Raw genomic sequence first — 16,495 nt, 5'->3', positions numbered from 1 at the left:
AATACTCTTCCTCTTTCTTCAGCTGTGCTCATGACGCTCCTCACTTTTCCTGCTCCTCCGTCGCTCTGATACTGCTGTCAACCTCCTTCTTGGTACTTAAGAAATGTGCCAGAGTTTCTCACATGGACAATGCCAGACTCTTGGCACTTTCTGTTAGAAAAGAGTTGAAAAACGAGGGAGTTAAATTGCTTGTCCACTATCACAACCCCATCTTGATGTGAATGTTTGGCGCTGATGAAATAAAAAGGCTTATACTCCCCTGCCATGCTGGCGCCGTTCCAGCGGTGTCTGCACTCGCGGTTTTGGGGCTCTCGTGCGGTTGTTTTGAGTTTGGCGCCCAATCAGCGCTGGCGTCACGGTCACCACTTTTGGACAAATCGAACATCAAGAGGAAATGAGTGAGCAGCCGCAGGCCTGACTTCCACTTGATGTTCAATTTGTCCAAAGTCTGGGTCAATGACGCCAGCGCTGACACGTGAGCCCATCGCCCAATCACGTGCAGGGCTGGGAGGGGAGTATAGGGTTATTTTATCTTACCTGGGCCAAGCGTGGGGTATGAGAAGGGGGTGTCCTGGTAGTGGACCAAGCCTTATTTGCATATGAAATAAAACTGCAAATTTTTTCCCCCTCTCTTTCAGTCGGGCAGCATCAGTTGGTGTGGATCACATCTTTCAGAGTAATATGATCCCATAAGCAGGTTGCATCGTTCTGACAGATTCTGTTTTAAGGGTTAAATGTCAAGGATTCCACATTTTTATGTCAGCACTCTACCATCTATAAAGCAGCAAGGACGTCATATGTCGGTGTGTCGCCTGCCAAGACCGATGAACACTAGAGAAACTTGTCACACCGCCATGTGAAATGAATAGTCCGTGTGCAATCTGCAGGGTGGCCACGGGCAGCGAGTGCTTGGAATAGCCGCGCGGCTACGAACGCTGCAGTGGTGGCTATAGGAAAGTGCCACACTCTATAGAATGGTATGAGTGTACAAGGGCCCTGTTCACACCACGTTATTTGTATGTGCGTTATCTACATTGGGAACATATCCCTGTGTTCACCCAGAACGCACCGCCCAATGTGTCCTATTGTAAATTAGAAATCGCACGCGCCTGCCATACTGACGAGCGCCATGGATGAAACTTTGTGTGAACAATGGCCGATTGCCCTACTTTGGCCAGTGGTAACTTTTGCTCTTTCACTTATTCCTTCTCTTCCGCCAAGAGCCGCTTTTTTTTTCATGGACATTGCCATAAAGGAAGAGTACAGATGTAGTTTTGTGACACCATTTATTTTACTATGTAATGTAATGAAAAACAGGAAACCAGGTGGGGTGAAAAAAAGGGCAGCGCTGCCATTTTGTGTTTTGATTTTAGGGTATATTGTGGTAAAGTCATGGCGGCAGGATTCTCCAGGTCAGTACAATTTATCATTTTTATTTTTTTTATTTTTTTTTTTTATTTTCATTAAAAAGAATTCAGAACCTTGAAGAATAAACTATCACCATTTTCCCACACATGTAACTTGTTTTTTTGTCCTATTGTTTTCTTTAATTATATGTTTTGATAAATCAGACTTTCAGGCAAAACCATGCCAAATATTTTTTTTTTCCCCCTCGGATGGGGAATCTGGAGACAATTTAAGCTTTATATTTTTGTTTTTAAAAACTTTTCTTTTTTTCTTTAATTGAACCTGTAATGGGTTGATCATTTATACTATATTCTGCGATACTACATTATTGCAGTATAACTGGCAGTTGTGGTTCTCCCATGACTTCGGCCTCTGGCTAAGCTGCCCAGGAGCAGTAAAGTGGCAGTCAGGGCCTTCAGCAGGGTCTTGGCAGCCATGATAACCATGGTAACCAGTTGACTCAAACAGCAATCTGAGCTCGCTCCGGCCGCTGCTGCTGTACATTTGACGTCTGCTGTGGATGAAGCTCCTGAAAATACTCAGTACACCTTCAACCTGTGACTAAAGTGTGTATCACTTGTCATTTAATGGATTGTCTAGCTGCACAATTATATTTAAAGGGGTTGTCTCATGACAGACCTTTTATGGCATTTTCACAGGCTATGGCCCAAATGACAGGAAAGGTGGCCGTGCATGTGTAGTTCTCCCCATTCACTGCTGTAGGAAGCCCAAATATAGCCAGGCGCCCCTGCAGCTTGTGTTTGGGATTAGGGAACCCTTGTTCTGGAGATACATATAAAGTAATATTAGATATAAGTTCTGCACAGTCTGTTTTTGAGGGATTTTTTTTTCAGGATAGTTGTAGACTGATGTCTGGATGTGACACACAGGTGTTTGGAATCTTGATGTAATTGAGTTCTCCACTATTTTGGTTATGCGTAAGCTGCTTCAATAGACGTGTCTGGTGCCAGGACTGCCTGTTTGTTGTGTGTGAAGATTTCCCACGATTGTGTTAGTCCGCAGAGCTGAGCGCAAGGACTATTCTGCCCCCAGCGGGCATGAGTCTGTAGTGTCTTAGGCTATTTTCACACTGGCGTTTTTTGCCAGACGTCGCAATGCGTCGTTTATGCCAAAAAATGCATCCTGCAAAGTTGTTTGCAGGATGCGTTTTTGCCCCATAGATTAACATTAGCGACGCATTGCGACGCTTTGCCACACGTCGCAACCGTCGTGCGACGGTTGCGCCATGTTGTGGCGGACCCCCCCTTCCCCCGGAGCAAAAAAGTTAAATGTAACGTTTTTTTGCTCCTGACGGACCGCTTTTTCCGAACTCCGCACCCACCTCCCTGCACCTCACAATGGGGCAGCGGATGCGCCGGAGAAATGCATCCGCTGCACCCGTTGTGCAGTGCATCAAACGCTAGCGTCGGAATCCCTGCCCGACGCACTGCGACGGGGAGATTCCGACGCTAGTGTGAAAGTAGCCTTAGTGTTTGGGCCGCTCTGGCCCCGGAGCCTCTGCGGAGCCTCGCGCTCTGGCCCCGGAGCCTCTGCGGAGCCTCGCGCTCTGGCCCCGGAGCCTCTGCGGAGCATCACGCTCTGGCCCCGGAGCCTCTGCGGAGCATCGCGCTCTGGCCCCGGAGCCTCTGCGGAGCGTCGCGCTCTGGCCCCGGAGCCTCTGCGGAGCGTCGCGCTCTGGCCCCGGAGCCTCTGCGGAGCATCACGCTCTGGCCCCGGAGCCTCTGCGGAGCATCGTGCTCTGGCCCCGGAGCCTCTGCGGAGCATCGTGCTCTGGCCCCGGAGCCTCTGCGGAGCATCGCGCTCTGGCCCCGGAGCCTCTGCGGAGCGTCGCGCTCTGACCCCGGAGCCTCTGCGGAGCGTCGCGCTCTGGCCCCGGAGCCTCTGCGGAGCATCACGCTCTGGCCCCGGAGCCTCTGCGGAGCATCGTGCTCTGGCCCCGGAGCCTCTGCGGAGCATCGTGCTCTGGCCCCGGAGCCTCTGCGGAGCGTCGCGCTCTGGCCCCGGAGCCTCTGCGGAGCGTCGCGCTCTGGCCCCGGAGCCTCTGCGGAGCATCACGCTCTGGCCCCGGAGCCTCTGCGGAGCATCGTGCTCTGGCCCCGGAGCCTCTGCGGAGCATCGTGCTCTGGCCCCGGAGCCTCTGCGGAGCATCGCGCTCTGGCCCCGGAGCCTCTGCGGAGCGTCGTGCTCTGGCCTCGGAGCTTCTGCGGGGCGTCGCGCTCTGGCCCCGGAGCCTCTGCAGATCATCCCTGGGGCTCCGCTTCAGTTTGTTTAACCAGACACCAGTTAGGGAAGAATAAACACTGGGATCAGTGGGTATTTCATCTAAGCAATTGCCAATAGCTATAAAGTCGGGGAGAGCCGCAGTGCAGTGTTTTTCATGTCGGTTCTTGTATAACTTCTCACCCCAGCTTTTCTAGGTTGTACAGCGACGTTGTGTTGTAATAAATGTGTATGTGCCTGGTGACTTTTATATGATGTGCATCAATACAGCTCACTTTTTTGGAGTCTACATCCGGCCTATGTGCCAGAAAAAGGCCCCCAGCGTATTATTCGCTATTTGACTCCATTAACCTGTTGGGGCCAAAATGTCTTATGCCTCCTGTTAGGCAAGTATACTTATTTGTATTTAATTTTTTCCCTCTTTGTGTTAGCGGCAGTGATTCTATACAGCAGTATACAATGGTACCATGCCACAGTATATGGTATATATTGATGATATTTTTTCCCATGTAGCCCACTGTATTCCTGTACGGCGGAGTGCGATGCTGCCTTTAGTTACAGGACGCAGAGGCTCCTAATGTACCGCACTGGTGTAAAGTTCTTAATGAGCCTAGCCTGTCTCATGGAGGGGAGAGGGATTGGTACAGACTCTTGACAATTGTGTGCTGTTGCCTATCATAGTCCTACTGTTCACCTTGAAATGAAAAATTCTGTATTGCCCATTATATTCATTCTAATCCTTGTAGTGGTCTTCGCCAGGGTTTCCATATGGCTTAGCATTGATCTGACTACTCTTCTTAGCTCATGGATATAATTTCAGGCATACAGAATGTTACAGGAGCCACATTGGATTTATTGGTGCATGCAAAAAGATATGTAGTATTAATTTATAAGCCACATAATTGTATATCTTTTTTTTTCTTATCCTGGGCATTTATGGCAAATATAAAAGACATGTCCTACTCCACTAATAGATATGGGTGCCACCTAATTTAGAAACAGCCTCTTGCAGAGCTTGGTTGCTCCATGTACAAATCTTGTGATTTCCAGCCACAAATCAATATATAGTAACTGACTGGGCAATGGTATGATCTGTCCCTGTAAATGGCAGCCTTCCCAGTGACTGGGGCAGCACGGTGGCTCAGTGGTTAGCACTGTTACTTTGGCAGTAATGGGTTCCAGGGTTCCAATCCCACCAGTCTCCCCATGTTTGCATATATTTCCTCCAGGTTCTCCAGTTTCCTCCCACATTCCAAAGAACTACTGATAAGGAATTTAGATTGCGAGCCCCAATGGGGACAATGATGGTAATGATGTCTGTAAAGCGCTGTGGAAATGAATGGCAGTATATAATTTAAATACATTTGTAAAAGGGGGATGTCTCACAAATCCACAGGATGTATTCAAAGGTGTCTGATCCCTGGGACCCCCATCAATCACTAGGTCTTCAAAACACGACTGCAGTGAGGGGGAATTTTTAAAGTAATGGCCAGTGTATGGTACCCTGTACATACTGACTGGAGCAGCAGGGCAGATGCTCGACCATTACCTTTATAGCCTCGCCCATGCCATGGTATCCTGTACACACTGACTGGAGCAGCAGGGCAGATGCTCGACCATTACCTTTATAGCCTCGCCCATGCCACGGTATCCTGTACACACTGACTGGAGCAGCAGGGCAGATGCTCGATCATTGCCTTATAGCTTCGCCCATGCCATGGTATCCTGTACACACTGACTGGAGCAGCAGGGCAGATGCTCGACCATTGCCTTATAGCCTCGCCCATGCCACGGTATCCTGTACACACTGACTGGAGCAGCAGGGCAGATGCTCGACCATTGCCTTATAGCCTCGCCCATGCCACGGTATCCTGTACACACTGACTGGAGCAGCAGGGCAGATGCTGGATCATTGCCTTATAGCCTCGCCCATGCCACGGTATCCTGTACACACTCACTGGAGCAGCAGGGCAGATGCTCGATCATTGCCTTATAGCTTCGCCCGTGCCACGGTATCCTGTGCACACTGACTGGAGCAGCAGGGCAGATGCTCGATCATTGCCTTATAGCCTCGCCCATGCCACGGTATCCTGTACACACTGACTGGAGCAGCAGGGCAGATGCTGGATCATTGCCTTATAGCTTTGCCCATGCCACGGTATCCTATACACACTGACTGGAGCAGCAGGGCAGATGCTCGACCATTGCCTTATAGCTTCGCCCGTGCCACGGTATCCTGTACACACTGACTGGAGCAGCAGGGCAGATGCTGTATCATTGCCTTATAGCTTCGCCCATGCCACGGTATCCTGTACACACTGACTGGAGCAGCAGGGCAGATGCTCGATCATTGCCTTATAGCCTCGCCCATGCCACGGTATCCTGTACACACTGACTGGAGCAGCAGGGCAGATGCTCGATCATTGCCTTATAGCTTTGCCCATGCCACGGTATCCTATACACACTGACTGGAGCAGCAGGGCAGATGCTCGACCATTGCCTTATAGCTTTGCCCATGCCACGGTATCCTATACACACTGACTGGAGCAGCAGGGCAGATGCTCGACCATTGCCTTATAGCTTCGCCCGTGCCACGGTATCCTGTACACACTGACTGGAGCAGCAGGGCAGATGCTCGATCATTGCCTTATAGCTTTGCCCATGCCACGGTATCCTGTACACACTGACTGGAGCAGCAGGGCAGATGCTCGACCATTGCCTTATAGCCTCGCCCATGCCACGGTATCCTGTACACACTGACTGGAGCAGCAGGGCAGATGCTCGATCATTGCCTTATAGCTTTGCCCATGCCACGGTATCCTGTACACACTGACTGGAGCAGCAGGGCAGATGCTCGACCATTGCCTTATAGCCTCGCCCATGCCACGGTATCCTGTACACACTGACTGGAGCAGCAGGGCAGATGCTCGACCATTGCCTTATAGCTTCGCCCGTGCCACGGTATCCTGTACACACTGACTGGAGCAGCAGGGCAGATGCTGGATCATTGCCTTATAGCTTTGCCCATGCCACGGTATCCTATACACACTGACTGGAGCAGCAGGGCAGATGCTCGACCATTGCCTTATAGCCTCGCCCATGCCACGGTATCCTGTACACACTGACTGGAGCAGCAGGGCAGATGCTGGATCATTGCCTTATAGCTTTGCCCATGCCACGGTATCCTATACACACTGACTGGAGCAGCAGGGCAGATGCTGTATCATTGCCTTATAGCTTCGCCCATGCCATGGTATCCTGTACACACTGACTGGAGCAGCAGGGCAGATGCTCGACCATTGCCTTATAGCTTTGCCCATGCCACGGTATCCTGTACACACTGACTGGAGCAGCAGGGCAGATGCTCGACCATTGCCTTATAGCTTCGCCCATGCCACGGTATCCTGTACACACTGACTGGAGCAGCAGGGCAGATGCTGGATCATTGCCTTATAGCTTTGCCCATGCCACGGTATCCTGTACACACTGACTGGAGCAGCAGGGCAGATGCTGGATCATTGCCTTATAGCTTTGCCCATGCCACGGTATCCTGTACACACTGACTGGAGCAGCAGGGCAGATGCTGTATCATTGCCTTATAGCTTCGCCCATGCCACGGTATCCTGTACACACTGACTGGAGCAGCAGGGCAGATGCTGGATCATTGCCTTATAGCTTTGCCCATGCCACGGTATCCTATACACACTGACTGGAGCAGCAGGGCAGATGCTGTATCATTGCCTTATAGCTTCGCCCATGCCACGGTATCCTGTACACACTGACTGGAGCAGCAGGGCAGATGCTGGATCATTGCCTTATAGCTTCGCCCATGCCACGGTATCCTGTACACACTGACTGGAGCAGCAGGGCAGATGCTCGACCATTGCCTTATAGTCTCGCCCATGCCACGGTATCCTGTACACACTGACTGGAGCAGCAGGGCAGATGCTGGATCATTGCCTTATAGCTTTGCCCATGCCACGGTATCCTGTACACACTGACTGGAGCAGCAGGGCAGATGCTGTATCATTGCCTTATAGCTTCGCCCATGCCACGGTATCCTGTACACACTGACTGGAGCAGCAGGGCAGATGCTCGATCATTGCCTTATAGCCTCGCCCATGCCACCTATTTGCAGCTTCCTGTGTACACTACATTAACAGAAAGCTGCCAATCTGCGGTGGAGGGATTAAACAGAGCAGTTGAATAGGAGGCACGAGACACCTAGTGCTGTAGGGATAATCTCCTGCAAAACACAGCCCAGTAAGTGACACAATACTGGAATCTGTGCTTTTACCCCACATCATGCAGCTCTCAGATTACGTAGTAATATCCTGGTGACAGACTTTATTAATGAATGGGCAAAATACTCACGAAGCGCTCTCCCTAATCATTGTGTAACTTTGAAAAGCCTCGTGGTTCAGTTTCTGCACCCAGCAGTGATCTGCAGGGAGGCAGTCAAATCCCCCATTTATTACATTTCTGCTGCACAGTCGGTGAGTCTGGAGAGAACACGAAATGACTGCTTCCGTGTAACCGTGAGGCCACAGCTGGCACTGTGGTGGGTGCAGGTAATGGGGTCTTCAGTCTGTTCTTTGTAGTATGGCACAGCACGAGTTGTAGACGTTTAGTGGAAATGTTTAATCTTTTTTCACTTTGAGGGCTCGCTCACACTGGCGTATGTTCTCTTATGCAAGAGAATCGGGCCGATTATATTAATGACACTCTGCTCAAACTCTGTCTGACTTTGGTCTTGGTGTCATCTGCGTGTGTTGGAATTCTCTCATGTGAGAAGATCGGATCACGAGTGCAGAGGAGATGGAGAACTTAATTTCTTCATTGTCTCTTTGCACGTACATTGGACTGCACTCGGATGTCCTCTGAGTGCTGTCCCATGTTTCACAGGCCCCCATAGACTTGTGGACATGATCTGAATATCAGAGCCACTCGCAGCATGTGAATTGCTATGAGACAATAATTGCAGATCTGCACTGCCCCATAGTATAACAGTGGGCCGAGTGTTATTCCGATGAAACCTCAGAGAGCACTCGGCCATGTTATACGCCAGTGTGAGCCCTTATGTGCTAAATGCCTTTTACACAAATGTTTCCCATCAGCTTTATATCTGTGATCACCACATTGTATGCACTGAGCAGGAATTCTGAAGCAGGCATTTTAGTTAATGGCGCACAGTGTCTGCTGGGGGCCGCCACCAGAAGCCCCCTTTAAGTAGATCCCTTTTAGGGAAGAATGTTGTTTGTACTAGGCGGTCATGATATTCTGCTTCCTTCCTCATGTAAATGCATGTTTATGGGGGAGATGGCTCTTTGCCAAAGACGTGTGCATCTGACAGCTGTTTTATGTGCATTTCTGGCATTATTGTGAGACTAGACTAGATTTGGCTTTAAAGGGTCGCTGTTTCACAAGAAAAAGATTTTGATAAGTCACCAATTAATTGGTTGAGTGCTGAGACTCTAGGTGCATTTACATTGCAAGATTATAATGAATGACGAAGTCTAGGAACGCTCCTTTTGTGATTATCTTGCACTGTAAATAGGCTGCCGACCTCCCGATGAACAAGAAAAAAGCTTCTTTTTTTTGTCAGGTGAATTGATTTATAAGCAGGCTTAAAGCTTAATGTTCTCAGCAGTGCTTCGTCTCCTGTCAATAGGACTTGTGCTGCCGACAACAATGGCAGCCTGAGCATGCTGGACGATCTGTGATAGATTGTCTGCACACAGGCAGAGCACGCTCAACGACTGCCAATGGATTCATGCCCCTGTATAGACTAGACTAATGCCAGCCGGACCCGCCGATTCACTGGTTTAACGACCGCCAATGGGTTCATGCCTCTGTATAGACTAGACTAATGCCAGCCGGACCCACCGATTGACTGGATTAACGACCGCCAATGGGTTCATGCCCCTGTATAGACTAGACTAATGCCAGCCGGACCCGCCGATTCACTGGTTTAACGACCGCCAATGGGTTCATGCCTCTGTATAGACTAGACTAATGCCAGCCGGACCCACCGATTGACTGGATTAACGACCGCCAATGGGTTCATGCCCCTGTATAGACTAGACTAATGCCAGCCGGACCCACCGATTGACTGGATTAACGACCGACAATGGGTTCATGCCCCTGTATAGACTAGACTAATGCCAGCCGGACCCGCCGATTGACTGGATTAACGACCGACAATGGGTTCATGCCCCTGTATAGACTAGACTAATGCCAGCCGGACCCACCGATTGACTGGTTGAGCGACCGCCAGTCGGTTCATGCCCCTGTATAGACTAGACTAATGCCAGCCGGACCCGCTGATTGACTGGTTTAATGACCGCCAATGGGTTCATGGCTGCCCCCCATATAGACTAGACTAATGCCAGCCGGACCCGCCGATTGACTGGTTTAGCTTGACCATCTGATGTGCAGAGGGCCTCGGCTCACTAATTTCGGGGAAGTAAAGGATCTGTCCTATCTGATTTCGGACTGCCAATCCTGTTTTGTTCTCCCTGAGATAAGCCACCAACCGCATTGTCTCTCTTGGAGAACACAGAAGCATTCGGCAGAACAAGTGCTTTTGTATGGGAGAGATGGCCAAGGTAGCTGCCGGCAGGACAATTGTTGGCCTAATGACCACTTAGGCGGACCTCTGCCATATCCTGCCCTTGTGCTGTTCCTTTCTGGCCTGCAGATCAAGACAACCAAATCGCTGGAAACAGTAGCGCATCAGAAAATGCGTCCTCTACCCACCTGGGGTATCCATTTCATTGGTATCTGAATCCACAGGATGCTGACGATGTTGACATAGACTAGTTGTCAGCTCCCTCTTCTACCATTCAACCTGGGCAACTGCATCTCTGCGCCGCACTAGCTCACGGCAGCTGCCCGGAACCCTAGTCCAAACACTACACAGAAAGAAGCGGTACATCGGGTCAAGGTGTTGAGTATTTTTATTTTCAGTCAGTACTTGTGAGAAATTGTGGGGCTATCATACTTTTGTGGTGTATGTATTGTTCAGGGTGAGCTGTTGATCAAGGTTAAAGAGCTCAATAACCAGAGCAGAAGGATTTTCTTTTTTATTAGAATCTTTATAATAAACAGTAAATTATATGGTCATGATTAGCTGCTAGTGGTAAAAATACAGGTTACAATAAGCCATATCATAACATGGATTGGCAGGAACAGCTGGTCACTATACTGGGACAATTATGCAAATGACAGATCAGATTGTGATCATAGTGTGATGCCATTATCTCTGAAAAAAAAGTCTTCATCTTCTCCAGTCTGCTACTGCATGACAGGCAGACTGCACTCAGGTGTGATCAGAGTGCAGTCCAATGTTTTCTACAGTCATTGACTTGTATGATAGTGTGACCGAATATTGGATCATACTTGAGCTTGCAGCAATTTTTTTTTTTTTCCATCTGTCTCTGTCCGAGGGAAAAAAGTTGGACATTTGCACGGCTCCGTGAACGAACGTTGGTCCATGCTTTGTCGGATTGCACTAGGATTGATAATACGCTCGTCGGCACGAGGGCTGTGGAGTCGGAGGCAGTGTTCATTTTAATGAAGTCAGAGTTGAAGTCTGTATAAAATGGATCAACTCCGACTTCTAAAATATGTAATGAATTGGGTACAGTAGTTCAGTACAGGATGTAAATGTTGTCGTAATAATTACGAAAAGTTCTGAAATGTCCTGGAAATGTCTGTTCTGTTCCTAATCTAAGGAGCTCAGCTTTTAGTTGAGATGAATCTGTGCTGCACTTTATGCACATGCTCAGTAGTGACCAATGCTGTGGGGTCATAGATGAGATAAATCTGTGCTACACTTTATGCACATGCTCAGTAGTGACCAATGCTGTGGGGTCATAGATGAGATGAATCTGTGCTACACTTTTTATGCACATGCTCAGTAGTGACCAATGCTGTGGGGTCATAGATGAGATGAATCTGTGCTACACTTTATATACATGCTCAGTAGTGACCAATGCTGTGGGGTCATAGATGAGATGAATCTGTGCTACACTTTTTATGCACATGCTCAGTAGTGACCAATGCTGTGGGGTCATAGATGAGATGAATCTGTGCTACACTTTATGCACATGCTCAGTAGTGACCAATGCTGTGGGGTCATAGATGAGATGAATCTGTGCTACACTTTATGCACATGCTCAGTAGTGACCAATGCTGTGGGGTCATAGATGAGATGAATCTGTGCTACACTTTATGCACATGCTCAGTAGTGACCAATGCTGTGGGGTCATAGAGGAGATGAATCTGTGCTACACTTTATGCACATGCTCAGTAGTGACCAATGCTGTGGGGTCATAGATGAGATGAATCTGTGCTACACTTTATGCACATGCTCAGTAGTGACCAATGCTGTGGGGTCATAGATGAGATGAATCTGTGCTACACTTTATGCACATGCTCAGTAGTGACCAATGCTGTGGGGTCATAGATGAGATGAATCTGTGCTACACTTTATGCACATGCCCAGTAGTGACCAATGCTGTGGGGTCATAGATGAGATGAATCTGTGCTACACTTTATGCACATGCTCAGTAGTGACTAATATTGTGGGTTTGGGGAAATTGAGGAGTCCGAGTCGGTGGTTTAGCTTGCTGACTCCACAGCCCTGGTCTGCTCCTTCTATATTAATTTGTATCATTTAATATTGAGCAGAATAAGAGAATATAAACAGCATTGAGTTTGGCCCCCACAACAGTCAGTCTCTAATGAGACCCCTTTGAAAAATTAATTGCCCACTCCTGATATAAGGTGTATGGGGGCTTCTGTCATCCGCAGTATATACGGTAGATGTTTTATTCTGGAGCGTTGCACTAAACAGACGGTAATATAAATTTTATATCCTAGTTCAAAATAATCCGTTCAGTTGAGCCATCTGCCCATCTTCACCACCAGTCTAGGTACTAACTGTTTCAGTCTTATTATTGACTATGTATTCACTTTAATTTTTTTTCGCACCAAATGGATGTTTTAGAACAGTCAGTCTAAATCTGAAGTGTTTTTTTTTTTTTGTATGGTTTCCAAGCTTTTTAGCAATAACTTAGTTTATTATTTACAGTATTCGACCATAGATGTCAGATAGGAAGTCCAGAAAGTTGTGAGACCTGACGATCAATTCTTTTACCTGGCATTAGTCTGGTTTTTGATACGTACATATGTGAGGAGCTGAGCCATCAGTCTGGCTCGGTTGCCAGAGACTGAATACACTTGAAATTAGCTGGATTCATAAAATGCTCATCTGAATATTTGACAATATCAGAATGGCTGTATATTCTAAGTAAATACAACAGTCACATTAGGTTCAGGATATGCATGTACAGTACAGTTGTGTGAAAAAGTGTCACCTTCCGGATTTCCTATTCTTTTGCATGTTAGTCACACTTAGGCTACTTTCACACTTCCGTTTTTCGCAATCCGTCGTTTAGGGCAAAAAACGGATCCTGCAAATGTGCTCGCAGGATGCGTTTTTTGCCCATAAACTTGTATTAGCGAAGGATTGCCACATGTCGCGTGCGACGGATCCGTCGTGTTTTGGCGGACCGTCGGCACAAAAAAAGTTCAATGTAACGTTTTTTGTCCATCGTGGCCGAAACTCCGGCCCCTCCTCCCCAGACTGCAGAATGGGCAGCGGATGCATCGAAAAACTGCATCCGCTGCCCACGTCGCGCACAAATTTCACAACGTCCGTTGGTACGTCGGCCCGACGCATGGCGACGGACCTGTACCGACGGAAGTGTGAAAGAGGCCTTAAAGGGAACCTGTCAGCAGGATTGTGCACAGTAACCTACACACAATGTCAGGTCGGCGCCGTTACACTGATTACAATGATACCTGGGTGATGAAATCCGTCTTGTGGTTGTTCTTTAATCTTTATTTTCAGTTTTGTGTTAATGAGATTCTCGTGCCCTAAAGCGGGGTTCATGTGGTGTGCTGATTAAATATTCATTATGCAGACTACTGACAGGTACCCCTCGTTTGCATAATAAATAACTGTACATACGTTAGAAAAAAAGAACCTTCTGTGGCACCTGCTCTGCAGCAAAATTGTATGTTTTATGTGCCAATAATCCATTTTGGAGGAGGAATTTTATTTTTCTGTTCAAGTAAGATGGCACCGCCGGCGGTTGCGCAGTAGCAACTATCGGATCACAACTACCCCAATGGCAAGTACTGCGCAGGCGCGGTGGGCGCCATTTTCAAATGGAGTTTTTTATTTTTTCTTCTTTCCTCAAGCTGAATAACTTGAGTACGGGTATGTGCACACGTTCAGGATTTCTTGCAGAAATTTCCCGACAAAAACCGGACATTTCTGCCAGAAATCCACATGCGTTTTCGTGTTTGTTTGTTTTTTCACGTTTTTCCCAATGCATTAATTAGTGAGAAAAACACGAAAAATCCGCAAAATTAATGAACATGCTGCTTTTTTTTTACCGCAATGCTTTTTTTTTTTTTTTGCAGAAAAAAATGCATCATGTGCACAAAAATTACAGAGTGCATTCTAAATCATAGGATGCATATGTATGCATTTTTTATGTGTTTTTATCGCGAAAAAAACGTGAAAAAACCTGAACATGTGCACATAGCCTAAAACACATTATTGGCACATAAAACATGCGATATTTGCTGCACAGCAGGTGCCATGGCTGACACCTGCCTACAGAAGTTTAAGTTTTTTGTTTTTTTTAACGTATGTACAGTTATTTATTATGCAAACTAGGGGGACCTGTCAGTAGCCTGCATTATGAATATCTATTCATCAGATGTTCATAATGAACAATAATCCAACACACCAGCAAGTCCACCTCTGAATGGCTTAAGAAAAGCAAAATTCAGACTTTGGAGTGGCCTAGTCAAAATCCTGACCTTAACCCGATTGAGATACTGTGGCATGACATTAAAAAGGTGGTGCATGCTCGGTAACCTTCCAGTGTGGCTGAATTACAATAAATCTGCAAAGATGAGTGGGCCAATATTCCTCCAGAGCGTAGTAAAAGACTACCAGTTACCACAAACACTTGATTGCAGTTGTTGCGGCTAATGCTGGCCCAACCAGTTATTAGGTTTAGGGGACAATCACTTTTTCAGGTTTGCATTTCATTTTCCCTTAATAAAGTCCTTCATTTAAAAACTGTATGTTGTGATTACCATACTTGTTATCTTTTGTCTAATATTTATTATTATTTATTTATATAGCACCATTAATTCCATGGTGCTGTACATGAGAAAGGGGTTACATACAGGGTTATAGATATCGTTTACAGTAAACAAATTTACAATGACAGACTGGTACAGAGGGGAGAGGACCCTGTCCTTGTGGTCCTACATTCTACGGGATAATGGGGAAGAGACCAGGTCGGGGGTGCGGCAGCGCTGGTGGTTGGTGAGGTGGCAGCAGCTCGGGTGGTTGGTGAGGCAGCAGCAGCTCAGGTGGTTGGTGACGCTGCAGCTTGGGCGGTTGGTGACGCGGCAGCTCGGGCGGTGGCGATGCGGCAGCTCGGGTGGTTGGCGATGCGGCAGCTCGGGTGGTTGGTGAGGGGGCAGCTCGGGTGGTTGGTGAGGGGGCAGCTCGGGTGGTTGGTGAGGGGGCAGCTCAGGTGGTTGGTGACGCTGCAGCTTGGGCGGTGTGACGCGGCAGCTCGGGTGGTTGGTGAGGGGGCAGCTCGGGTGGTTGGTGAGGCGGCAGCTTGGGTTGTTGGTGAGGCGGCAGCAGTTCGGGTGGTGGTGATGCGGCAGCTTGGGTGGTTGGTGAGGCGGCAGCTTGGGTGGTTGGTGAGGCGGCGGCAGCTCGGGTGGTGGTGAGGGGGCAGCTCGGGTGGTTGGTGAGGGGGCAGCTCGGGTGGTTGGTGACACTGCAGCAGCTCGGGCGGTTGGTGAGGGGGCAGCTCGGGCGGTTGGTGAGGCGGCAGCTCGGGTGGTTAGTGAGGGGGCAGAATGGTTATTGCAGGCTGTAGGCCAATATTTAAATTTGTTTGGTGATCTGAAACATGTTACAAGTGTAACAAACATGTAAAAGAATAGGAAATCAGGAGGGGGAAACACTTTTTCACACCATTGTAATAATGTATGCAGTTTGTATTGTGAATTGATCCGCTTTCAAACGAAATGTCCAGTCTCCCGCATGGAAGTACTGCCTTCTCACCGGGAACTGCAATATATTTTTATGTAATATACTGGTACCTGCTTAAATTACACTACAATGTCATTTATTTATTTTTTCTCGTTTTATGTAAAATGATACAACATAGCAAGGTTACATCACAGAACAAAAGTACAAAGCGCGTTTCTTATTGCTCATTAATACTGTCTGGACAATGTCATTGTTATCACACAACTTATGTTTCTTTAATTTTCTAGGTCTGTAACAGATCCACGAGATGGAAAGAGAGTTGCTCTCAAAAAGATGCCCAACGTCTTCCAGAATCTAGTCTCTTGCAAAAGGGTCTTCCGAGAATTGAAGATGTTGTGTTTTTTTAAGCATGACAACGTAAGTAAGAAGTGTAACTTCTGAACATAAATGTCTCTCCTGCTTCTCTTATAGATTGGATAGCTGCCCCTTATTGTGTAATGTCTCTCATGTGCTTTACCTATTGTGTGATCAAAGGGAATGCTTCCATGCTCACAGTAGTATTTTCACTTATTCTTTTACTCTAACCTCGTGTTCTCATTTTTAATTCATCGGTTTTCAGCATAGTTTAGCCTCTTGCTTCTTGTTTCCCATCTCCTCGAATCCCAGGTTTGTGATACTTCTGTTTTGCTTTGTATTATTGACTAGCACCAGCTGTTCCTTCATTTGCATAAAAAATATTTG

At 47.7% G+C, this 16,495-nt stretch overlaps 1 protein-coding gene across 1 annotated transcript in view; it reads left to right on the top strand.

Annotated features, from left to right (window-relative positions):
• The window catches only part of NLK (nemo like kinase), a 203,239-nt gene that overhangs the window by 90,900 nt on the left and 95,844 nt on the right, over positions 1 to 16,495 (top strand). Inside the window, exon 2 of the mRNA XM_069761294.1 lies at positions 16,042 to 16,171. Coding sequence (XP_069617395.1) covers positions 16,042 to 16,171 — 130 coding nt within the window. The remainder of the gene's footprint in view (positions 1 to 16,041; positions 16,172 to 16,495) is intronic.

Source organism: Ranitomeya imitator, chromosome 3, assembly GCF_032444005.1.
Source record: "Ranitomeya imitator isolate aRanImi1 chromosome 3, aRanImi1.pri, whole genome shotgun sequence".
Taxonomy (NCBI): Eukaryota; Metazoa; Chordata; class Amphibia; order Anura; family Dendrobatidae; genus Ranitomeya; species Ranitomeya imitator.
Note: the sequence above shows the minus strand (reverse complement) of the source record. Positions and strands in the feature narration are given on the sequence as shown.